Here is a 25602-nt window from a genome sequence, read left to right as displayed (position 1 = left end):
TGTGTGTGTGTGTGTACTTTTTAAATAGGCATACTTTTAATAAATATATCATAATATATAAAATATAAACATTAATAACCATATATAAATTGTCTAGTTATGCACAATGTAAAGTTTACTTTTATATATAGTTTATTTGGAAGTATGTTTTTATATGAAAAAATTATGTCAACAACATTTTTATAACAACTTTTTTATAACGTGTCATTATTTTATTATTTTATTAGTTTATTTGAATTTATTTTAAAAAAATACTTAAAACAGATTAATCATGAACTATTAGATGAACATTGTTAAAATATTCACAAAAATAAGTGGTTAAAAAAACGATATGTTAACGTAGAATGTAAATTCCATCCGTAATTTTAATAGAATGTAAATATGCATCCCGTAATTTTAATGTCAATGTGACTATTATATGTAAAAGTATGATTTCGTATATATTTTGTCAAAATTTAAATTTTCATGTGACATGAATGGTGTGATTTAAATATCAATTCATTTAAGTTTTCATTAATAACGTGAAACAAATTAATCTTTATCTCTATTTTAATACATTGTGATGTGAAAATGTACATAAAATGAGTTCTACAATGGTATGTAAAATAAGACACTACTTACATAAAGAATATTTGAAAGCAAGACTTGCTATTGGAATATCATTGTATAGAAAAAGGAATAGACTATAATGAAATATTTAGTATAAAAAATAGTAATAATAGGTATTTTTTTTTTACAAAGATGACAATAAAAAATGACATATATTTACCAAAGGAGACAAAGATGACAATTAAAAAATGACATGTTTACCAAAGTATTTTTATCTCTTTTACATTGTGCACATGTAATAGTCACTCCTTTTTATCTCTTTGACCTATCATTTGAATGCTTTTATACTTTATAAGGACATAAAGACCGATCTTGGTATAATACTATCACTTTAAGATTTGTGTACTTCAAAGTTTGGTTAGTTTTTGCTTTGGGTGAGATCAAACTAGATATATATATATAGTAAACTAAAATGCTAATTTAATTAATAGTATAAAAATGTTGTGCTTTAATTATGGTTTAGTTGACGTATTTCAAAATTAAAGGAATACAAAATATATATATTTTTTACAAAACCAAAATTGGACTTTACAATTTTTATAACAATAAAATATATAATTTATTCTATATTTACTATTAATGAATTAGTTGCACAAAAGACGTGATCTATTTTCTTGCTTCATTTCGTAATTTTGTTCTTTAATTTATAAAGTAAGAAAAAGCTACAAACTAAATCAAATTATTTGATGCGTAAAATTTTATTTTATTGTCTGAGTTTTTTTTAGTCTATTTAGATTAGATTTCCGAAGGGTGATAATTTTATTATTATATATGTTTGTTTATGAGTAATGATAAAATTCAGAAAAAAAAAACCAACACAGGACATTGTAAGCCCATGTGACTAGGGCAACCAATTCACAAAATATATATATATATATATATATATATATATGAATACCAAGACATGGATTAATTGGTAATTAAAAATAATTAAGAAAAACTATAGATATCATTTCATTCTTTGGCTTTTATCTCTTGACCACTTTTACACCTCAGCCTAACCTAGTCATCAATGACTGGAGCATTTCGATCTCACCAGCAGAAAACTCGACATTAAAGTTTGAAAACACATCAAAATCCAATGGCAGAAATGTCTCTTTAGAATTGATCTCATTGTCTATTGAAACGTGAACCGAATTTGCATGTTGACCAACAACAACGTTGTTGTTGTCCTGAGAAGGCAGTGGAAGTATCGGTAGTGACGAAGAAGACGTCGATGGTGATGATGAAGATGACGTTAAATCAACAATGGAAGGTGATATACCAGTCCCAGTGGCAGAAATAATGGAGGGTTCAGCCTGGCGCAGAAGCCAGCCTATGGTTTCTCCGTGAGTCTTGTAACCTAGCTCACAAGTGAGTTGGAAGATACGAGCAGCACACAAAGGTGGCAGAAGAACACGCCTTTCTCTGCCATTCACCTTCGTGTGCCGATCCTTCTTTGCCCTTAGAGGTGGTAGCTTTGTGTTGCTGCCTTTTAGAGAAACTGGGGTTGTAGAAGTCATGCTTTTTGCTTCGTTAAACTTTGATGTGAACAACACCTCATAAACTGAACCCTCTTTATACTAATCATCCCACTCAACCACAAGAAACGTTTATTGATACAGTAATATAACATCTCCTTCTATTTTTTTTTTAAATATTTTATAAAGAAAGTATTCATTAAAACAATAAATGTATTTAATGTCTTAAACATAAAAAATTTACTACTTATTTACCACATAAAACGAGTTGGATGATCAGTAAGAAATTTTTGCAAAAAATGTAGTGTCATTCCTATTAATTGATAGACTTCTGTTTTGGATGGTTGCTCAAATGGACAAATTTTAGTTGTAGTTCTTTAAATATTTTTTTATATTCTCAATTAGGATTAGGATTCGCTTTGGTAATTTTTATGTAATAAAGATTTATATTAAAAGTTAACATAAGTTACCATGGCAGTACTGTTTTAACAAATAAGGAATTGTTTTTAATTTAATACAAGTTTCTTTTCTCTTTGACGCACAGTTCAGCACTTCAGAGTTTCAAATTGGGAAGGTTTAAGCATAATCTGAGCTTGAATTTTTGGCTTGTGACTGAATGTGATAAAACCATGAATGCCTGATTTTGTAACGCCCCATAAAGCCTGAGCAAAATGAGCATTTTTAGTGTTCTTCAAAGGCTTCAATGTTTGGTGGTATTTGAAGGAAAGTTGGTGTATTTTTAGAAGTTTGTGGAAATTGCAGGTGCAACAGGCATGACAAGTAAGCAATGTGAGTGTTATTTAGGACTTAAAACGTTTTTTGAAACACACGAAGCTTGGTTGTCTTCTCTACAGTGGTTCAATCCAAGAGTTTCAAACGTTGCTCCTTAAAACATCTTAGTTGTCTTCTCTTTAGGCACTGTAACAAATCAAGTTGACAACTCACAAGCATGAAAGCATATAAGAACTCACGAAGAAACCGTTTCATAACACACGTCCTGCTTCCTGTTTTCAGATAAAAATATGCATGAAACCATATAGGTAACCTTTCTTTCATTATTCACAAAATAAAACAAGATGAATAAATGTTAATTAAGACAAAAAATGAGACTTGGATTTATAACATTTGATTATTTCATGTGACTTTTGTTTATATATATGTATAATCTTAAAATTGTGTACATATTTTTGGTTTTAAATTCATCAAATAAATTAAAGAAGAAAGATTTTAATGTGTGACATGTGTTTGAATTTAATGTAAACTTTGATTAAACAATTATTAAGATAAAAATTAAATTCTAATTAAAAGATTAATATCAAAATTATCTATGTATAGTTATTTTCTCTTTTTGCACTCATGAAATTGACATTGCACAAATAAGCACAAAAATATATGGAGATATTGTGAAGTAAATATTTTAATGTGAACATATGTATCTAAGTATACATAGGTTTCAATGTGATTATGTATAAAAACTCTCTGTTAATTGCTTTAAATACAAAATAATACTTATATATTGTATTTTTTTTAAATCAATTAAAGGGATGATATTTTGTATAAAAGTTATGTTAAATATAATTTGTATAAATTGGGAAATAAACAAAACTTATGGGTTAAAGGTCGAATTTATAGGAAAATTCATTTCAGGATTAGATGTTTTATCATCCATTTAGTAGGTTGGAAGAAAAAAATATCATATTCTTAATGTTTAATGTTGTAAGAACTCTTCTATTGAAATCTTTTTATTAATTATTTTTTATTTCCATATAAATTCATTTATTCTAATTGTTATAATATTGACATGTGTATTAAATGGTACGATTAAGAAAGTGAAAAGTTTAAATATAGTTTTCTTAAAATATTTGCGTTTGTTTAGTAAAATCATGTTTATTTACTAATTAAGGATAAAGCACTTTAAATAATATGGAAGGAATGAACTTAAAAAAATTAATTTTAGAAAATAATTAAATTTATGAAATTAATGATGCGTTAAAGATTTCATTGGAGCTGGATTTCATGTTCCAATTTAACGTGAAAACACTAAACAATATACTTCCAATGTTTATTCTATCATTTACCCAATAAGCTAACAAGCCTTAATTTTCTAGTGACAAGTTTAAACCTTAATAATAGAAACTCGAATCCTTTAGAGTTCACATTAAATTTATATGTTTAAAATGACTAATTGATAAAATTCTATATCTAAAGAAAAAATCTATTAGTTGTTCTATCGATCATAATCAAGGTTATAAACTATTCTCCAATAGTCAGATACCAGCAAATAAGAAATCAATAATCTTGTAATTAAGAATGAGAACAAAACACAAGAGTAATAGAAAATAAATATATTAAATGGCAGAAATCACAAAAGAGTTAAGATACATTATATTTAACTTCAATGAAGAAGGGAGACATTCTGAATACTAGAAAAGGGAAAGATGATGAAAATAATCAAGATGATGAGTTTAGAGTTACTTTCCTATTCCTCGAAAGATGCATTTTTAGTCTCTGACGTATCTATTTAATAAGTCATGTAATGTGCAGTCATTGGACGAATTAACCATAGCTCACTAGCAAATTGACATAGTTTGCTAGCCGAATTAGGCTGAACTAAGTGGGTCTAGAAAGTGTACTGGAATGATTTTTAACTAAATGAACCAATCTTGGAGATTTTCTTCAAGAGTAGGAGATTTTCACTTCTCTACAAAATATTTCACAAATAAAAGTCAAATATTTTTCTTTCCAAAATTATTTAATAAGACCTTAATTATTTTAAAAACACATAATAAAAATTCATATAAAAGATAAAAATGAGTAATAAAAATTAAAGATAATGACAATTATCACAAATCTTCATACTTTTTTGTTGTGTTTGTTATGTCTATCTCCTTTCACATGACCTTACTAAACTCAACACTCAATTTTTTAAATGTGTTTTTCTTGGTTATTCAAACAATAAAAAAGCTTTTTTTTTATCCTCATCTACAAAGGCTATAGGTTCTTAGAAATGTAATATTTCAAGAAGATACATATAACTTTGTAGGTAATAAAGGCAATATCTCTTCTTAAATTTTTATTTTGTCCTTATTGTCAAACACTTCTGTATGAAAACCAACACCTACTTGGTGTTCAAAAGACATTCAACTATTCCACTACCTATCCTTTTTATCAATCTTTGGTTGTTAATCCAATGCTTCACTATAAATAAGATCTTTTATGTGATAGTACTTGTATTCATAAACCTTCACAAAAGTATGAATTTTCTTCTCCTTTATCTTTGACAACAACTTTAGCTTATGTTCCTATTCATTCTTCCTTATAACCAAGCTATGGAGCATAAATGTTGGCAGGAAGCTATGACGTAAAACTTCATAGAATAAAATCAAACATGAGATGTTGTTTCTTATCCTCCATCTATTAAACCTATTAACATCAAATTTGTTTTCACGCTAAAACTTTGATCGGACGAATCAATAGACCGATATAACATTATATTGATCATTATTGGCTTTTGTCAAGAATTTGATACTGACTGATGTGTGAGTAAATGTAATTGCATTCATGTCTTAGTTTAGGTCATTTGCATGCATAATTGCATTCATTGAAGGATTTAGTCATGGATTATCTTTGTTTCGGATCATACATTGGCATTTTGTGTTTTTATTGTAGATTGATGATTCTAAGTGCCAAAATCACAATTTGGGAAGAATTGATGTACAAGATACCAAGATGAAACCAGAGAGTTCAACAACCAAGCTGTGAACAGTCTCACAACCTGTGGAGTTACATGTGGATGTTGCTTCTAAATGGAGTTGCAAAACAGAAAGTTCAACAACTGTGCTGTGAAAGTTCTCACAACCTGTGGAGTAATCTGTGGATTCACGTAAGAAAACAGAATTAAAGCAGAGAAGAACACAGGCAGAGTACGGAGTTTTCCATGGGCTGTGAAAGTTTTCAGGAGCAGTTATTGAGCAGTTATTGATCTCTTTTATGACTGATTTAAAGAGATTAAATTAAAGGAAAATTGGAGGAAGTTAGGGAAAAGGAAAACCACTCTCCTAAAAAGGAGGAATTTGTGGAAATGATGGGAGAGGAATAAAAACACGTGGAAGGGGGAGACAAAAAGGGTATTCACGCACAACAAAGGGGTTCTTCTTCTTCATCTTCTTCTTGGAGCTTTTTGCTGCAACTTTTTGCGGAACTTTTTGCTTTTTGATTTTTCTTTTCCATTATGCAGAACTAAATTTCCTTTTGTTAGTGGATTGATGTAGTGCTTTGGATTATATTTTCTGAACCTTTTTCAATTGATGTTAAGTTCATTTTAATTATCCCAGTGTTCTATTTATGTTTTAATGTCTATTCTATGAGCAGTTTCACAGTTGGGAGATTGGGAATTGCTTGCGTTTATAAATAGAACAGATTAGATGTTGTCACAATTGGGAAATTGGGCAGGACTAGTTAGTTTGAATTGAGATATGATTGTTTTTCATGATCTTGTTGAATTTGTAATTGGCCTAAGGGATTGGGGATTCAAATTCAAGGGATACGTTTGCCTACTAAGGGATTAGGGGTAAACAAGCTCTAAATAAACTCAAGGGGATAATTATAATTTACACATCGATTGAAAAGGGGAGGAAATTATATGAAAAGGTATGAAATCAATTCTCTAACATTGTTTATATCATTTGAATTTCCATCACTTGTTTATGTTCATCATTTCACTGGATAAATTTCATCACTCAAAATTAAGTAAGTTAGTAAACTGGTACTCAACTCATTCAATCCCAGAGGACGATATTTTGTTACTACAATTACGATTGGTACACTTGCCAAACGTACATCAAGTTTCTGGCGCCGTTGTGATGAAGCCCAATTTAACTTGTTAGCCGTTGCTAGGACTCGGGTTCAATCCCCAAATCCTTGGCAACGGCACTAAAAACTTGTTAGCTCAAAAAATACTTGTTGGGCTCGATTTCGGCAAGTGCACCGAATCGTTCAAGTAATAAACCGGTAAGACCGGGTATCGTTTTCCCAAGAGACTCGTAATACTAGAGAATTGTGCGATTAACAACTCATATAGACTCAAGAACATAACATCAATTTACAGAACAAGTGCAGAAATATAAATTCATACATAATTACAAGGTTGGACTTTGGTATTGAAGGCACTTGGAAATGGAAAAGACAAGAAATGGTATGAAATGACATTGTTAAGATTAGTTTTCACCAATGGACTCTTGTGTATGACCAATTTCGTCTCCTCTCTATCAATTTACTAAAGTCAATCCACTAAAACACTCTAGCCCTAATTCCTTAGGTGAAAGAGCCTAGGTTTTCCTTATCAAACCCCAATTCCTTGGCAATCTAACAAGCAAAACCCGCATTAAAGAATTGGGATCTAAGACAACATGTGAATCATCTTCCATTCCTAGAATCAATGACCCACAAGGACTCCTATTTCAGTTCCGGATTTCGTCTTACGTTCCCATAATCCATAAAACCCCAAAATCAAGCCATGAACGTTCCCATTACATGCAAGCTTTAAGATTGGAAACAAGAATACTAGCAATTGATAGAAAAAGCATATATATAATCAAATCATTCAACAATTACACAAGAAATCAAAGGTTACAACTAATCCCAACAAGATGGGTTTGGTTCTCCATTTTCATGGAGAACCCTAAAGCTTACAAAATGGCCATGGAAGAAGATGAAGAACCTAAGAGGAAGAAGGGAGTGTTCCCACGAACCCTAGCAGCCCTCCAAGCTCTCCTCTCAGTGAAATCGCGCCTCCAAATGACCAAAGACCCTTTCCCCTTCGCGTTTTAGGGTTAAATAAGCTGTCTGCCACATCAGTAAAAATCGCGCCCGGGCGCCCTCTGTCAGTCGCGCCCGAGCGCGAAGCTCTCGCAAAACTTCAAATCTGGCAAAAAGTCGCGCCCGGGCGCCCCTCTGTTTTTGCGCCCGAGCGCGAGCCTCTCGCATTTGGACGAACGTCCTTCAATCTGGCCGAGCGTCCTCCTTCCTGGACGAGCGTTCTGGACGAGCGTCCTCTGCCTGGCTGGACGAGCGTCCACTTCTGCCTGGCTGGACGAGCGCCCTCTGCCTGGGACGAACGTCCTCTCCTCTGGACGAGCGTCCTCTTCTCTGGACGAACGTCCTCCTCTCTTGGACGAGCGCCCGCTTCTGAGACGAGCGTCCTCGGACGAGCGTCCTCCTGGACGAGCGTCCTCCTGCCTGGACGAACGTCCACTGTCCTGGGACGAGCGTCCTCCTTCCTGGACGAACGTCCTTGCACTGCTGATGGCATTTCTTCGTGCTAATTTCTTGGTCCAGTTCTATAGTTTGTTGGAGAGTCTTCCAAGCTCATTTTTAGCTACAAAACAAGGGATTATTGATGAAAGTACATCAAGGTAGCCAAAAAACACAAATATTTAGAAAACAAGACAAAAGAAGAGGATTAAGCAAGTTATAAGTAAGAAAGGAGTTGATTTTGCCACTAAAATGATGCTTAAAATATGGTATAATTTAGCATTATCAAAATACCCCCAAACTTACAACTTTGCTTGTCCTCAAGCAAAAGTACTTCTCCTAGCAAACAATTCAATCACAATGGTCTAGCAACTCAAGCATAGTTTCAATCAAATAAACAAAATCAATCGTGCTTGCTCAACTTATAAATCACATTCAAGAGACAATATAGTCTTAGCAAGCTAAACTTCAATCATGGTGCTAACAGTTCAAAATCAAAAGATAGATGCAAATGATAGATCAACAAACATGGCAAGTTGTTTTCAAAGAGTGCATGGAACCAATCCTCACCAAGGAAAGTGTTTCACTCAAGCACAATGGTGTATAAGGATGTGTGTCTAACTCTCAAATATCACAATGTTACACAAATCAACTTTGCCTTTCGTTTCAACAATTTCAAACACATTAACAAGCAAGTAACATCACAAGGACTTTTTGAAGCTTGTATTGTGGCTAGGATAAGAAGAAAAATTGGTTTTTCTGGACAACAAAGCACCTTGAGATAAGAGACCAAACAATTTAGTTCATGATATAGCATAATATCTCTTTTTCTCCAAAATTGAATAAACCACTCTCAACTTATTTCCCAACTCTTTTTCATTGAATTCATGTTTTTGTTTTTCTTCTTCTTCTTTCTTCTTTTTCTTTCTTTTTAACTCAACTTATTGTTTTTCTCAATGCTCCCCTTTTGACAAGAAGAACTCCCCCAAACTTAGACCATTCTCCTCACTCTAAAATATATGATCATCTCAACTCAAGGTAAGGAGGTTAAGGATTTTTCAATAAGCTTAAGGTTTCGGGAATGAGAAAGTTTTCTTTAAGGTTCAAAGGTTATACATTGGCTTTTAGGCTCAAAATGTAGAAGAGGTGGAAGAACAAGATGGCCTTGATCATTTGTAACATGCAAGTAACTAGTTCAAATAGAGAAACTCAGGCAAAATCAACTGTGATTCCAAAGTAATAACATTCAGCAATAAACTCTGAGGCACAACATCTCACAGGTTCACTCAAGGTTCCAAAATTTGATAAACATCATGCCAAGAATATTGATCACAATTAAAACCAAGCATCTATCTAAACATATACAAGCAACCACAATCTCTGTTCAACAGGCTCAACCACATAATCTCAATTAGATTTTCAAAACAATTCTCATGGATAAAGAGCAAGCACAACAGATTTGTATTCAATTCAAGCATAGAAAATGATTCACTCAAATCACCAGACCAATTGCACAAGAACTATCCACAAGGCAAGTCAAAAAGAAATCCAAATTCAAAAACTGAAAGCAAATAAGAACTGGAAATTAAAACTGAAAAACCGATTAAAATGGACTCTTTGCAGCTCCAGCAGTGTAGGAGACTAGCTTCACTTTCATCTGCAACATCTTCCTCCAACAGTAGCTTATACTCCGCAACTGCTCCACCTCCCCCATCAGTAGGGGCCTGGCCCCCAGGCCATGCTACACGAGCAGCAAAATCTTCATTTCATATGGTGCTCAACTCACGCATGCCTCAAAGGTTGGCCACTGGTGGTTTTAAACTCTTTAATTCCTAAGGAAGATCTTATCCTGTAACAAGAAAGCTCAAAGCAAAATTAGTATCCCATAGTCAACAACTGAAGAGAAGAATCCATAAAACAAACTAAAAGAAAGATGCACAAGAAAGCAAAGAAACAAGACAAAGAAATCCAAAACAAACAAAGACAAAAGTACAAGAACAAAGAGGGAAGTCTTAGAATTAAGCTTCCCAAAGGTACCACAACACAAAAAGGTATAAAAACACATCAAAAGGAGTGTGTTAAAGAGTGCAAAAGAATGGGAAACTCATCATAAATCAAGAAAAACAAAAGTGCAGAACCAGAATTTTTGGTGTTGGACGCCCCTGGTGCTGCTCGCGCTCGGGCGCCCCTCAGCAGGGGGCGCTTGGGCGCCACTGGTGCATCGCGCGCTCGGGCGCCCCTCAGCAGGGGGCGCTTGGGCGCCATATCAGTTTTCTGCATAATGCAGATTTCTGCGAAATTGGCCACTCACCATGTGATTTTTGGTTCTAAACCTTCATTCAATGCACTCACACACCAAACAAACTAACCTAATACACTTATACAAACCACAAAAACAACATCAAAACTCAAAAATCACAAAATTGCAAAACTACACAAACATACAAAACATAAGCTACTAAAGCAAATAACACAAAAATCACACAAACACAAGTAAAAAGGGTAAGAAAATTGGGTTGCCTCCCAAAAGCGCTTGTTTAACGTCATTAGCTTGACGGATTACTCAATGAAGTGCAAACTTTGATGTTGGTGTGCTCCTTCCACCAACTCTTCTTGAATCACATTCTAGCCACCAAATCAACTCTCAAAGCTTGAATTCTTCTTTTTAGCCCTTTCACTACCTTGACATCTTCAAACACTCAATCCTCTTGATCAAATTTTGCTTGCTAGGCTTGAGTTCTTTGTCTCTCATCCAAGGGTGGTGGTGACTAGTCTTTCTCTTTTTCTTCTTCCTTTCTTCATCTTTCACTTAGCACTTGGAGCATCTTCAAGGAAGGAAGAAGTTGGGGCAGCTTGTGATGCTCACATAGTTGTCTCCTTGTGTCCTATAATTCCTTCAATCTCAGGGTCTTCATGATGTCTTTGAGGCTGCAGTCCTCCTTGTGTGAACATCCCCTGCATACACTTAGACACAACTAGGCTACAGCCACAAATTAGCCCAAGTAAAATTGAAAATCTATTTACAACAAAAGAGTTAGTTCTATATACAAAATCAAGTCTACATAAGTTAGAAACCTCACAAAAGTCTAGTATTGACACGAGTCCCCGGCAACGGCGCCAAAAACTTGATGAAGCCCAATTTAACTTGTTAGCCGTTGCTAGGACTCGGGTTCAATCCCCAAATCCTTGGCAACGGCACTAAAAACTTGTTAGCTCAAAAAATACTTGTTGGGCTCGATTTCGGCAAGTGCACCGAATCGTTCAAGTAATAAACCGGTAAGACCGGGTATCGTTTTCCCAAGAGACTCGTAATACTAGAGAATTGTGCGATTAACAACTCATATAGACTCAAGAACATAACATCAATTTACAGAACAAGTGCAGAAATATAAATTCATACATAATTACAAGGTTGGACTTTGGTATTGAAGGCACTTGGAAATGGAAAAGACAAGAAATGGTATGAAATGACATTGTTAAGATTAGTTTTCACCAATGGACTCTTGTGTATGACCAATTTCGTCTCCTCTCTATCAATTTACTAAAGTCAATCCACTAAAACACTCTAGCCCTAATTCCTTAGGTGAAAGAGCCTAGGTTTTCCTTATCAAACCCCAATTCCTTGGCAATCTAACAAGCAAAACCCGCATTAAAGAATTGGGATCTAAGACAACATGTGAATCATCTTCCATTCCTAGAATCAATGACCCACAAGGACTCCTATTTCAGTTCCGGATTTCGTCTTACGTTCCCATAATCCATAAAACCCCAAAATCAAGCCATGAACGTTCCCATTACATGCAAGCTTTAAGATTGGAAACAAGAATACTAGCAATTGATAGAAAAGGCATATATATAATCAAATCATTCAACAATTACACAAGAAATCAAAGGCTACAACTAATCCCAACAAGATGGGTTTGGTTCTCCATTTTCATGGAGAACCCTAAAGCTTACAAAATGGCCATGGAAGAAGATGAAGAACCTAAGAGGAAGAAGGGAGTGTTCCCACGAACCCTAGCAGCCCTCCAAGCTCTCCTCTCAGTGAAATCGCGCCTCCAAATGACCAAAGACCCTTTCCCCTTCGCGTTTTAGGGTTAAATAAGCTGTCTGCCACATCAGTAAAAATCGCGCCCGGGCGCCCTCTGTCAGTCGCGCCCGAGCGCGAAGCTCTCGCAAAACTTCAAATCTGGCAAAAAGTCGCGCCCGGGCGCCCCTCTGTTTTTGCGCCCGAGCGCGAGCCTCTCGCATTTGGACGAACGTCCTTCAATCTGGCCGAGCGTCCTCCTTCCTGGACGAGCGTTCTGGACGAGCGTCCTCTGCCTGGCTGGACGAGCGTCCACTTCTGCCTGGCTGGACGAGCGCCCTCTGCCTGGGACGAACGTCCTCTCCTCTAGACGAGCGTCCTCTTCTCTGGACGAACGTCCTCCTCTCTTGGACGAGCGCCCGCTTCTGAGACGAGCGTCCTCGGACGAGCGTCCTCCTGGACGAGCGTCCTCCTGCCTGGACGAGCGTCCTCCTGCCTGGACGAACGTCCACTGTCCTGGGACGAGCGTCCTCCTTCCTGGACGAACGTCCTTGCACTGCTGATGGCATTTCTTCGTGCTAATTTCTTGGTCCAGTTCTATAGTTTGTTGGAGAGTCTTCCAAGCTCATTTTTAGCTACAAAACAAGGGATTATTGATGAAAGTACATCAAGGTAGCCAAAAAACACAAATATTTAGAAAACAAGACAAAAGAAGAGGATTAAGCAAGTTATAAGTAAGAAAGGAGTTGATTTTGCCACTAAAATGATGCTTAAAATATGGTATAATTTAGCATTATCACGTTGCCGGGGATTGATTATTGTTGATATTAGTGATCTAATTGGCTTAAGATTTGAGTTGTAGATGTTAGGGAATTTTTGTTCTTATTTTTGAGTATTTTTATTTTTAATTTTATTGTCACCTAATTTCTGTTGCAGTATTGTGTGTTTTTTGTTTTAGTTGTTTACGCGAGGTACTGTTGGCCCAGAAGAATTGCTTTTCGATTCAGAAATTGAACGTACTGCTAGAAGAAATAGAAGTAGTGCAAGAAGAAGAAAGAGAGAAAGAAGACAAGAACAAAGATTAATTGAACAAGAAAAGGAGGCATTAACAATGGCAGACCAAGAACCTGTTAGAAAGACTCTTCGTGACTATTCAATGCCAAATCCTAATAGTTATCAAGGGAGCATTGTGAGACCTCCTATTCAAGCTAACAATTTCGAAATCAAGCCTGCATTGTTGCAAGTCATTCAACAGAATCAATTTGGAGGTGCAAATTCAGAAGATCCTAATTCTCACTTGGAGAATTTTCTGGCAATATGTGATACCTTGAAAATTAATGGAGTTTCAGATGATGCAATTCGTTTGAGGCTTTTTCCCTTTTCTCTACGGGATAAAGCTAAAAACTGGCTACAATCACAACCTCAAGGAAGTATTTCTACATGGGAGGATATGGCTACAAAATTTGTAATCAAATACTTCCCTCCTTCCAAATCAGCGAAAATGAGGAATGAGATCACCTCCTTCGTGCAGCAAGACAATGAATCCTTATATGAGGCGTGGGAAAGATATAAGGAGCTAATGAGGAAATGTCCACATCATGCTTTACCTGAATGGTTGCAAGTGCAGACTTTCTATAATGGTCTTTCACCCACTTTTAAGGCAATGTTGGATGCAGCAAGTGGAGGATCATTCATTTTGAAAACACCAGAGGAAGCTTTGGAGACTCTTGAATTAATGGCAAACAACACAGTGAATATGCAGTTTGACCGTCAAAATAGAAAAGCTGGTGTGTTGGAGGTTAATACATTGGATGCTATCTTAGCCCAAAACAAGTTGTTAACACAGCAGATTACAGATTTGACTCAGAAGATGGGAATTATGCAAGCGAATAATGTGAATACTAGATCTCCACGGTGTGATTTTTGCGGAGGAATGCATCAAAATGGTGAATGTCAGGCAACTCACCAAGAGGTACACGTGAATGCAGTAGAACAACAACAAAACCAGTTCTCTACCAACTTTAATGCAAATTGGAGGCCCGAACAACTTAGACCTTGGAGTAATCCAATCCAATCTAACCCACCAAGGCCTCAATATCAATATCAAGCTCAGCCCAACAATCAAGGAAACAAGATGTCTACGTTGGAAAATGCATTAGAGAAGTTAACAATGCAAACTTCTACCTTTGTGGACCAGACTTCAAATTTCATGAATGAGACAAGGACTAATTTCAAGAACCAGGAAGCTTCAATAAGAAATTTAGAGAACCAGATTGGTCAGCTTTCAAGACAACTCTCTGAGAGATCTCCTGGCACATTCCCTAGTGACACTATACCAAACCCAAGGGAACAATGCAAGGCAATTCAATTGAGGAGTGGAAGAGTGTTAGAGAATGAAAAAAAGAGTGAGATGGAGAGAGAGAAAAAGAAAAGAGTTGATGAAATAGTAGAAGAAAGTGCTGAAAAAGAAGTTGAGAGAAAATGTGAGGAGAAGGAAGAGGGAGAGAAAAATCAAGAGAGTGAGAAAAAGATGCGTGAGTATGTCCCTACCATTCCATTCCCTCAAAGGTTGAAGAAGCAAGAACAGGCAAAGCAATTTGCAAGATTTCTTGATGTTTTTAAGAAGCTCCACATTAATATTCCATTTGCTGAAGCATTGGAACAAATGCCAAGTTATGCTAAATTTATGAAAGACTTGCTGTCAAAGAAGAGGAAGCTTCAAGATGATGAAACAATTATGCTCACAGAGGAGTGCAGTGCAATAATTCAGCAAAAATTACCTCCCAAGTTAAAAGACCCAGGAAGCTTTGTCATTCCATGTGAGATAGGAAACATCACTGTGGGTAAAGCATTATGTGACCTTGGAGCAAGTATCAATTTGATGCCTTTGTCCATTTTTAAAAGGTTGGGTATTGGTGAAGTAAAGCCCACTATGATAACTTTACAATTGGCAGACCGATCAATGACTTATCCTTATGGAATTGTGGAAGATGTTCTAGTGAAGGTGGATAAATTCATTTTCCCAGCTGATTTTGTGGTTCTTGACATGGAAGAAGATGCTAAAGTCCCAATTATATTGGGAAGACCATTCTTAGCAACAGGAAGAGCATTGATAGATGTAGAACAAGGACAATTGATGTTAAGAGTGGCAGATGAAAAAGTCACATTTTCTATGACTGAAGCAGTGAAGCACAAACTTGACAGAGAGGACTGTTTCAAAGCTGAAATAATTGAGTCCCTTGTGTTGGAGGAGATAAATTTCCATGTAAAGCAGAATCCATTAGAGAGAACTCTACTATCAGGAATGGAAGCAAAGGAGTTGAAAAGAGAAATTAATGATGAAGAGGTGGTGAAGTGTGCTCATCAATTGGAAGTGCTGAAACCAATATTCAATTCCACTAGAGGAATAGAAGATTTACACAAGAGTGAAGATGGAGGAGTAGAAACGTCCAAGGTGGAATTGAAACAACTTCCTTCTCACCTTAAATACAGGTTCCTTGATGAGCAAAAGCGTAATCCAGTAATTGTGAGCAATGAACTTTCATGTACTGAAGAAGATAAACTTTTAAGGGTGTTGAGGGAGTATAAATCTGCCCTTGGGTGGAAAATTGATGATTTGCAAGGTATTAGTCCTATTGGGTGCATGCATAAAATTTATTTGGAAGAGGATTTCAAACCTGTGCCGCAACCGACCACCATTGCTGCTGAATCTGCACGCCCAAATACAATGCCACCAGTCGTGGAGCAACGTCAAAGAAAAAGGGCTCGTGCTTCTGCTAACTCCAATGGTATCACATTTCAAAATGAAGAACAACGATTGAGGTACGCTTCATTACTCAAGTGGAATATTGTGCCTACGCGGTATTTAGATGACAACACATTAAGCACGTTAGGCATGTCTGAGGAATTTAATGTGATGCTTGAGAATATTGGTTGGAGTTCCTTTGTAACTCTAAAACCCCCTGCCTACGAGAACATCACAATGGAATTCTTGAGTTCTGTGAAAGCGGAGATACTGCAAGGAAAGGATTGTGAGGAAGGATTGATTGAATTTATATTGCATAATTCTACTTACAGACTCACTCTAGTTGAGTTTAATGCCATCTTTGGTTTTCCAACTGGAGGTGCAAGGAGGTTTCCAAAACAATTTGATGCTGAGTCCTTTTGGTTTCAATTGTCTCAATCAAGCTCTTTTGTCTCATCTGATTCTAAGGAAGCAAATATTCAACACCCCTGTTTTAGATATGCTCACCAACTTATGGCTCATACGCTATTTGCTAGGGGTGACAGTCATTCTGCAGTTCGAAAGTCAGAATTATTATTTTTGTGGGGTAGGGTTAACGATGTTCCATTGGACTCAGGAGCTTGGTTGGCACGTCAGTTTCTCAAGGTAGGGAAAGCGTCATCTGGACAGATAGCAATTGGTGGGCTGATCACCATTATTGCTTTACATCTCAACATTTCTTTGGAGAATGACAAGGCAATCTCAGGAAATTCCCGAATTGATTTGGAAATGTTAATCCATAATGAGATGCTGGTGAAAAGGGAAGATCACTATTGCTTAGTCATGAGTGCTATCACAGGCTTGCAACCTCAACGTCTTCCAAATCCAGAGTTCACATTAGTGCGGGGTAAAGATAGATGGACCTTCTCTGCTTCTCAATGCCAAAATCCCCCTCATCATGATCCTGATCTGTCCTCTCACATACCTCCCATTCCTCGACCTTCTGCGGTTGACACTCTTGCTCATCTCCAGCAGTCAGTTACAGAACTCCAAGCCCAACAACTCAAGCATTATCAAGAGTTCATCCAATTTCGGGACACTCAGATTCTTCATCAACACAAGGTGGAACAACTCTTGCAAGACGTTCTCACCATGATCCACTCTAGTCATCACTAATTTTGTGAGTTTCATCCCCTGTACTTTTGACTTTCCATACATTAGGGACCATGTAAAAATTTTGTATGCATGACATCTTACATTGTATCTTACATTGTTCGCATTTGCATGTTGCATCTAATGTTTCACTGGAAATGTATCATCTTAGCTCTGAGTTCTATGTTCTAAACAATGATATTTTCTAAGCACATGGTGAATATAGTTTTGATTGCTTGTTGGGAAACTTCACACACTACACAGGAGATTTGACACAGACACTTAAGGAAGATAATTTTTGAGGTACAAGAAAGAAAATATTTTTCGTTAGGTTTCTATGGTGACACTCACTGCATTTGGTTACTGGAGAATTGTCTGTCCAATTTTAAATAAAAACTAAAAAAAAAAAAAAAACAAAACAAAAATATTGAGTGAATAATTTGACACCCCTTTGAGACTATATGTTACTGGGGAAGAGACACTCCTTTGAGACTGAGTGTGGCAAGTAAAAGACAAAATGAGTGGAAGATCCATACTTAGTTGGCAGGTAAGTGTTTTCTAAGTGAGGAACCTAATAGTAAATCTTTTTCAAGACACTAAAATGTCAAATATTATCTGCCTTAATGTCTTGTGTCATACCTCAATTCAGTAATTGCACTTAGGGTCCCAATAAGTTAGTCATTATGCTTGAAATTTTGTGAAGTATGGGCTTGAGGAATATCATTGTTTGAACTGAACTTGAAATGAGATGGTATGTTTCCATTTAGGTTTTATATCATTCTGTGTGCATAATCATTCTGTGTTAGTTGAATTCTCTTTGCTTGAGGATAAGCAAACGTCTAAGCATGGGGTATTTTGATGTGTGAGTAAATGTAATTGCATTCATGTCTTAGTTTAGGTCATTTGCATGCATAATTGCATTCATTGAAGGATTTAGTCATGGATTATCTTTGTTTCGGATCATACATTGGCATTTTGTGTTTTTATTGTAGATTGATGATTCTAAGTGCCAAAATCACAATTTGGGAAGAATTGATGTACAAGATACCAAGATGAAACCAGAGAGTTCAACAACCAAGCTGTGAACAGTCTCACAACCTGTGGAGTTACATGTGGATGTTGCTTCTAAATGGAGTTGCAAAACAGAAAGTTCAACAACTGTGCTGTGAAAGTTCTCACAACCTGTGGAGTAATCTGTGGATTCACGTAAGAAAACAGAATTAAAGCAGAGAAGAACACAGGCAGAGTACGGAGTTTTCCATGGGCTGTGAAAGTTTTCAGGAGCAGTTATTGATCTCTTTTATGACTGATTTAAAGAGATTAAATTAAAGGAAAATTGGAGGAAGTTAGGGAAAAGGAAAACCACTCTCCTAAAAAGGAGGAATTTGTGGAAATGATGGGAGAGGAATGAAAACACGTGGAAGGGGGAGACAAAAAGGGTATTCACGCACAACAAAGGGGTTCTTCTTCTTCATCTTCTTCTTGGAGCTTTTTGCTGCAACTTTTTGCGGAACTTTTTGCTTTTTGATTTTTCTTTTCCATTATGCAGAACTAAATTTCCTTTTGTTAGTGGATTGATGTAGTGCTTTGGATTATATTTTCTGAACCTTTTTCAATTGATGTTAAGTTCATTTTAATTATCCCAGTGTTCTATTTATGTTTTAATGTCTATTCTATGAGCAGTTTCACAGTTGGGAGATTGGGAATTGCTTGCGTTTATAAATAGAACAGATTAGATGTTGTCACAATTGGGAAATTGGGCAGGACTAGTTAGTTTGAATTGAGATATGATTGTTTTTCATGATCTTGTTGAATTTGTAATTGGCCTAAGGGATTGGGGATTCAAATTCAAGGGATACGTTTGCCTACTAAGGGATTAGGGGTAAACAAGCTCTAAATAAACTCAAGGGGATAATTATAATTTACACATCGATTGAAAAGGGGAGGAAATTATATGAAAAGGTATGAAATCAATTCTCTAACATTGTTTATATCATTTGAATTTCCATCACTTGTTTATGTTCATCATTTCACTGGATAAATTTCATCACTCAAAATTAAGTAAGTTAGTAAACTGGTACTCAACTCATTCAATCCCAGAGGACGATATTTTGTTACTACAATTACGATTGGTACACTTGCCAAACGTACATCACTGACTATGAGTTGACATTTGCACTGTGGCTAAAAGGACTACTCTACATATTATTATTGCATTATTGCTTCTGAATCTTTGCAAATATATTAGATGGATGCTAAGAATGAATTTGTCCATGGTGACCTCATAGGAAGTTTACATCACACTTCCTAAGGGTATGCTTTCATCCTTACCTAATAATGTACAAAATTAAAGCATTCATTATATGGTTTGAAATAGGCATTATAATATGGTTTAAGGTTTGGAAATTTTCATACCACATTTCTTGGTTTTTCATTCATAAAGTATGATCTTTCACTCACTACAAGAAAAAATAGTTTAAACGGATGTTTGCTTTTACAATATCCAAAGTTAAAACCTCTATTAAGTCATTTACACTGGGCTATACTTTTCCCTGGTAAACCATTAATTGGGAATGTTTTTGTTTAAGTGTTTTGAAACCCCCCACTAGTACAGTTAAGGGAAATGACACCGGTTATTTTTGTTGATAGGCACCGGTTCCTGAACCGAGGCATATTCAGGCGAGGTAAAAAGCGGTGGACTTTATGCCTCGGTTTTAAAACGGGACATATAATGATACCATTAGGCCTCGGTTCTAATAACCGAAATCGTTTCACTCCCTTTACTGCCTCGGTTGGAGCCTGAACCGAAGCAGTAAGGTCCTTTTTTTATTTATTTTTTCTTCTTTAGCCATTCCTATCATTTTGGTGCCTCAAGCTTGTTTTATGTCTTTGCTCAAGCTTCTTGACAAAAAAATTTCACAAACAAACTAAACCAAACAAGCTTAAATCACGCTTCAATGGCAGACAAAACAATTTTTTTGGTACAAAGGATCCTTCTCAGATTCAATTCAACAAATCAATTTAACAAGCAAAGTCAGATTCAATTTAACAAAGGAACCAAACAAATCAAAACAAAATCAAATCTTCGATGTGAACTCAGATTCAATTCAAAATGAACTCAGATTCAATTCAAAACAAAAAGAAATGAAATCTGGAAAAAAAAGCTTCTGGATTCGCCTCCGCCACCTCAATCGCCGCATCCGCCTCCGCCATCACCGCTGCCTCTGTCGCTTCTCCTCCTCCTCCGCCACATCCTCTGCATTCGCCTCCGCGCCCCCGCGCCCTCTGCATCCGCCTCCGCCACAAGGCCCCCATCCCCGCACCGTTCTTCTCCGTTACAGAGCCTCAATCCCAGCATTCTCATCACTGTCGATTCCTCCTCCGCCACCTCAATCGTCGCTTCTCCTCCTCCTCCGTCGCACCCTCCGCATCCGCCACCGCCATGCCGATATTCTCCTCCAGCCGCCGCATCTCATCGGAGATTGTCCACTCCTCTGTCGCGCGCTGCTCTTCCTCCGCCGTCGCCGACTACGCGATGCCTCTCCTTCCTCTTCATCGCGTGCTCTTTACGGAAACGGTGGCAGATCTGGGGCTGGCAGTGGCGTGGTGTGGTTTAGTTGTGGGAGGTTCGTGAGGGTAAGGTAAGGAAGAAGCGAGAGCGAGAGGAGAATCCAAGAGCGAGAGGAGGCGAGAGCCTGGGAGGGAGGCGAGAGCCAGGGGAGGCGAGAGCGAGGGGAGGGGAGGGGAGGGGAGGCGAGAGCCAGGGGAGGCGAGAGCCAGGGGAGGGAGGGAGGGAGAGCCAGGGGAGGGAGGGAGGGAGGGCCAGGGGAGGGAGGGAGGGAGGGAGGGAGAGCCAGGGGAGGCGAGAGTGCGGAGGGAGCTAGGTTAACTTGGGGAAAATTTTGGGGAAAAAAGAGAGGCTTATATGCCTCGGGTCTGAGCAGTAGAGGCTTATGCCTCGGGTCTGAGCAGCAGAGGCTTATGCCTCGGTCCTTCCTACCAACCGATGTCGTATACTTCTTTCACCTCGGGTTTTTCTTAACCGCGTCAAAAACTGTGTCAGACACTAATAATTAGGCACCGGTTGCCTTCACAACCGAAGTGATATCTCTTTTTGGCACCGGTCTCGTCTGAACCGAGGCCTATAAAGTCACGTTAATTACGAAACTGCCACCGTGTCTGAATAAGCAACGGTTTTGTATAAAAAGAGGTCTATTTGTGCGAGTTTAAAAGTATATTTTGTACTAGTGCCCGAAACACTAATAAATTGTTTGGTTTTCTAACCTCTAGTATTTAACGGAGGTTTTAAAACCTTTATTAAGTTTTGTGGATTTAAAAACCTCAATTAACTACCTTTCTAAAATATCATGGTTTCAGAATCTTTGTAAATTATCATTACTTTTAGAACTTTCATAAACTATCATAAGTTTCAAAACCTTCGTAAAGTACCATAGATTTTAAAACTATTAATATTATTTTGTTTTACTCTTTTATCATTTATGCATTCATATATACTTTTTCAACCATAGTTATTTATATTTATTGTATTCGTTTATCTATGTTTGATGAAGTTATACATAAATAGATATAATGCTCATCAAATTGACTAGTATAATATATGGATAACTACATTTAAATTTATATCAAAATATAAAAGTATACACATTAACATTCAAATTCAAGTACAATATGAACTAAGAAAAACTAGAAAAAATTGTCATGCCAACATCTACGTTATTATCTTAGCAAAGTAAAAGAGAAAAAAATAATCTACCATATATTAACATTACTAATAAATTTTATCTAAGGGAGCTACCACTATGCAATTTAATATAGTTGTGGTCTTCTATATGCAACTATAGCACATTTGAATCATATTGTCCCACAAAACATCGAGTTTCTCACTTCCACCAAAAGAATGTGGGTGTTTGATGTAAAGACTATTCAACAAAAGAAGTTAAACTATATATTCATTACATAATTACTAGAAAGCCAACCAATACCCTCCACCTAAACATAACACAAAGCCATCAAGTTTCAAACTTTTGTATAAAAATACTTTTTATACAAAAGGCCTAAAAAGGAATGGTCATATTGCTTGTTTACGTGGATGATTTATGGTCATTAGATCATATGATGTGGCTATCTTTATAATAAAAAAAATTGTTATATTCAACATGAAATATTTTGACCAACTTACTTACTTGTTAGGATTAAAAGTACAATTTTAGAAAAAAATACTATGTCAATCAATACAAATACATTCAAGATCAAAACTAGTTAACTAGTCTCACTAATGCATCTTTAATGGACTCCCATGGAAACTAACATAAAATTAACCGTGAAAATTAACATAAAATTAAGACAAGTTAAAAAGGAACTTCTAATAGACCCTACTTTCTACTAGAAGTCGATTAAAGTCTTATTTACCTAACTATCATTTCTTTTGTTGTCCACAAAGTCATCAAATTAATACTAACTTCTAAGCACTTTCATATCTTAACACACTGTATTATTAGATATATCTACTTGGCACTACCAATCATGGTTTTTCCTTTCCTACTAGTGTATCATTCATCACACCTTAAAGCCTACAATGATGCTTATTGGGCTAGATGACCCGACACAAAAAAATTTACTACTGGATGATGCATGTGTTTAGGTGATTTTATTATCTTTTGGAATTTCAATAAGTAAGACATGGTCTCTAAATCTTCCACTGAATTAAAATATCACACAATGTTTGCAGGATTTTGTAATATTATTTGGATATTCAGTAGGGATTTTGTGGAACCGAGACACTAACCTTTCCAACGTGACTTCGACGCTTGAGTTGTGTGCTCCACTTGTCTGCTTCTAGTATGGGCCACTCGATTGCCTTTAGTATTGGTCGTTCGATGGACTTCAATCCTGACCGAGGGGGAGGTACCTGCAAAGGCACTTCGACACTCAAATTAGGCGTCTGTTGAAGGAACTTTTGCTCACAAATGAATGTTTTGTATTTATTCTAATTGAGTATTGTGAACTCAGTAGAACGTGAATGGAACGTATCTGGCTGTTGGCTTTGACCTTATATTTATAATTTACCTCATGGATCCTAAACTGACACAGACTCAATAAAATATAAACAAACTTACCTTAAAATCCGGTCGGTTTCTCATAAACAACATATCTAATATCTTTAACTAGATATTTTAGATTTGGTGTTGACCGAACTGTAAACACTATATTTGATACATAATATTTTTTGGATACGTGGACTTCTTTCATAAATTGGTTTTTTACAAACAAGAACAACATAACTTCATGTTGAATACATAAATGTTATACAAATTGAAGCAAATCATGTATACAATGAAAGAACTAAGCATATAAAGGTAGATTGTAACTTAAGTAGGGATGCCTATGACCATCATATTATCACTTTACCTCATGTTTTTACATTAGTTCAATTTATTGACATATTCCGAAATCTCTCCCACTTCAGTGTCATGATTTCTTGATTGGAAAATTGTTACTCGTTGACTTACAAGCATCAATTGGAGGTGATGTGAACATATTTGATTTAGACAAATATTTAGAATTATTTTGTAGAATATTATCTATTCTTAGTACAAATTTGTTTATAATTAAACAATTATGGTTATGTTATTATTAGATAGCTTAACTGCAAAGTTAACATTTATAACATTAATTGTTATAATATAGAGATTTTATTAATATTATTTAAATGAGAATTACAGAGTACATAATTTTAAACCTTTTTTTAAGCTTAACATCTATCTTAAAAGGACATATGTCATTGGATTCTCTTACTCGACCACCTTTACATGGAAATAAATGTACAACTCTTGCTCTCAAAGAAAATGCTTAACAAATTATATATTTAAGGTTTAATTAGTCTTTATCCTCATTTTCGTTCAAAAATTTTAAATTGCCCTCTCAATTTTTATTTGTCTAAATTAGGCCCATAGTTTTGAAAATATAATATCATTTGGTCATTTTTACTTGTACTAACAACACTAAGATATATTATGTGCCATAATTTTTTATTTTATTTTTTTAAAATTAAAAAAATTTACGTGTCAAAGTTAGTGTTATGTTACATACAAGTGTTATTGTCTTAATTTTAATTTAGTCTATGTATTTATTATTTTAATTTAATTTAGTCTCATTTTTTTAATTAACAATTTTATCTCTCTAAATTGAAATCAAATTTAATTTTTTTATATGTTATACTGTTTTAATAAAAATATTTTTAGAACTATTTTTAAACCAACTCTAACATTCGTAAATAAATTATTAAATGTTATAATGTTATTTTTTTAATAAATTTATATTCAATTATTTGAAATATAAATTAAATAAAAAATATTAAAGTATGATGTAATAAAATATCAATAAAAAAAATTAAATTTAAATAAAGTTTAATATAAAATATGAACTTAAATTAACTTAATCTTGATACAAAATACTTTTAAATAAAGATAATTTAAAAATAATTTTAAAAATATTTAATCGAATAATATTTATATAAAAACTAAATTTGATCTCCACTTGAAAATAGACAAAATTGTTTCATTTTTAAAAATATTAAAATTAAATTAAATCAAAATAATAATATACAAACTAATTTGAAATTAAAAAAATTAAGATTGAATACTAACGCTAATACGTTATATTATCATTATCAATTTTTGAAATTAAAAAAATAAATAAAATAAAAAGTGACATGGGATACATATGTGGTATTATTAGTTAATAAAGTAATATTGAAAAAAACCAAATTATATCGTATCTTTAAAAATAAAAGGGCAATTAAAACAAATAAAAATTAAAAAATCAGATATTTTCGTCCGAGAATAAAAACCTAGGACATAATTATACCTAGATTTAATAAAAGAGTTAGTTGTTAAGACTACTAGATTCCATTACAATATTTTCACCTGATATTATTATTATTATTCTTATCACAAATTTTTATAATATTATTATTTGCGTTACTTTTATCTTATTATAATTCTTTCAGTGAACTTTATTATTTTAGAATTCAAAATTATTTTACGATGACGATTATGATTCTAAAACAACATATATAGTAATTCGGAAGAACTCATCGCTATTTAAAATGTGAAATAAGTAAAATACAAAATAATACAATTGTAATAACTAATTAACAGAAAAAACTGTAACAACTTCATAATTTATTGACCGGGCACACATATTATATTTTAATCAAACAATAATCACTTAACAAATTACATTTCACACATTAAAAAAATCCCAATTTTAGCAAATAAAATTGTGTAAAAAGGATAATATTACATTCATAAAGTCGATTTTACTTTTAGGAAATTGTTTTCTTTTTCTTACCTTAA

General features: G+C 35.0%; 1 protein-coding gene and 1 non-coding gene across 2 annotated transcripts; both read right to left on the bottom strand.

Annotated features, from left to right (window-relative positions):
* Positions 1-1601: 1601 nt before the first annotated feature.
* On the bottom strand, positions 1602-2111 carry LOC108322003 (transcription factor TCP15). Its single transcript, XM_017553939.1, has one exon. The coding sequence runs from the start codon at positions 2109-2111 to the stop codon at positions 1602-1604; it is 510 nt and encodes a 169-aa protein (XP_017409428.1).
* Positions 2112-13846: 11735 nt separating this feature from the next.
* On the bottom strand, positions 13847-13953 carry LOC128196827 (small nucleolar RNA R71). The gene has a single exon (XR_008249233.1). It is a non-coding gene; the product is annotated as a small nucleolar RNA R71 (small nucleolar RNA).
* Positions 13954-25602: the final 11649 nt, after the last annotated feature.

This window comes from Vigna angularis, chromosome 5 (assembly GCF_016808095.1).
Source record: "Vigna angularis cultivar LongXiaoDou No.4 chromosome 5, ASM1680809v1, whole genome shotgun sequence".
NCBI classification, from domain to species: Eukaryota; Viridiplantae; Streptophyta; class Magnoliopsida; order Fabales; family Fabaceae; genus Vigna; species Vigna angularis.
The sequence above is the reverse complement of the archived record's forward strand: the minus strand, read 5'-3'. Positions and strand labels throughout refer to the sequence as shown.

Bases quoted from the DNA above. Each gene is read 5' to 3' on its own strand.
- LOC108322003 (XM_017553939.1), bottom strand. From the start codon at position 2,111: ATGACTTCTACAACCCCAGTTTCTCTAAAAGGCAGCAACACAAAGCTA.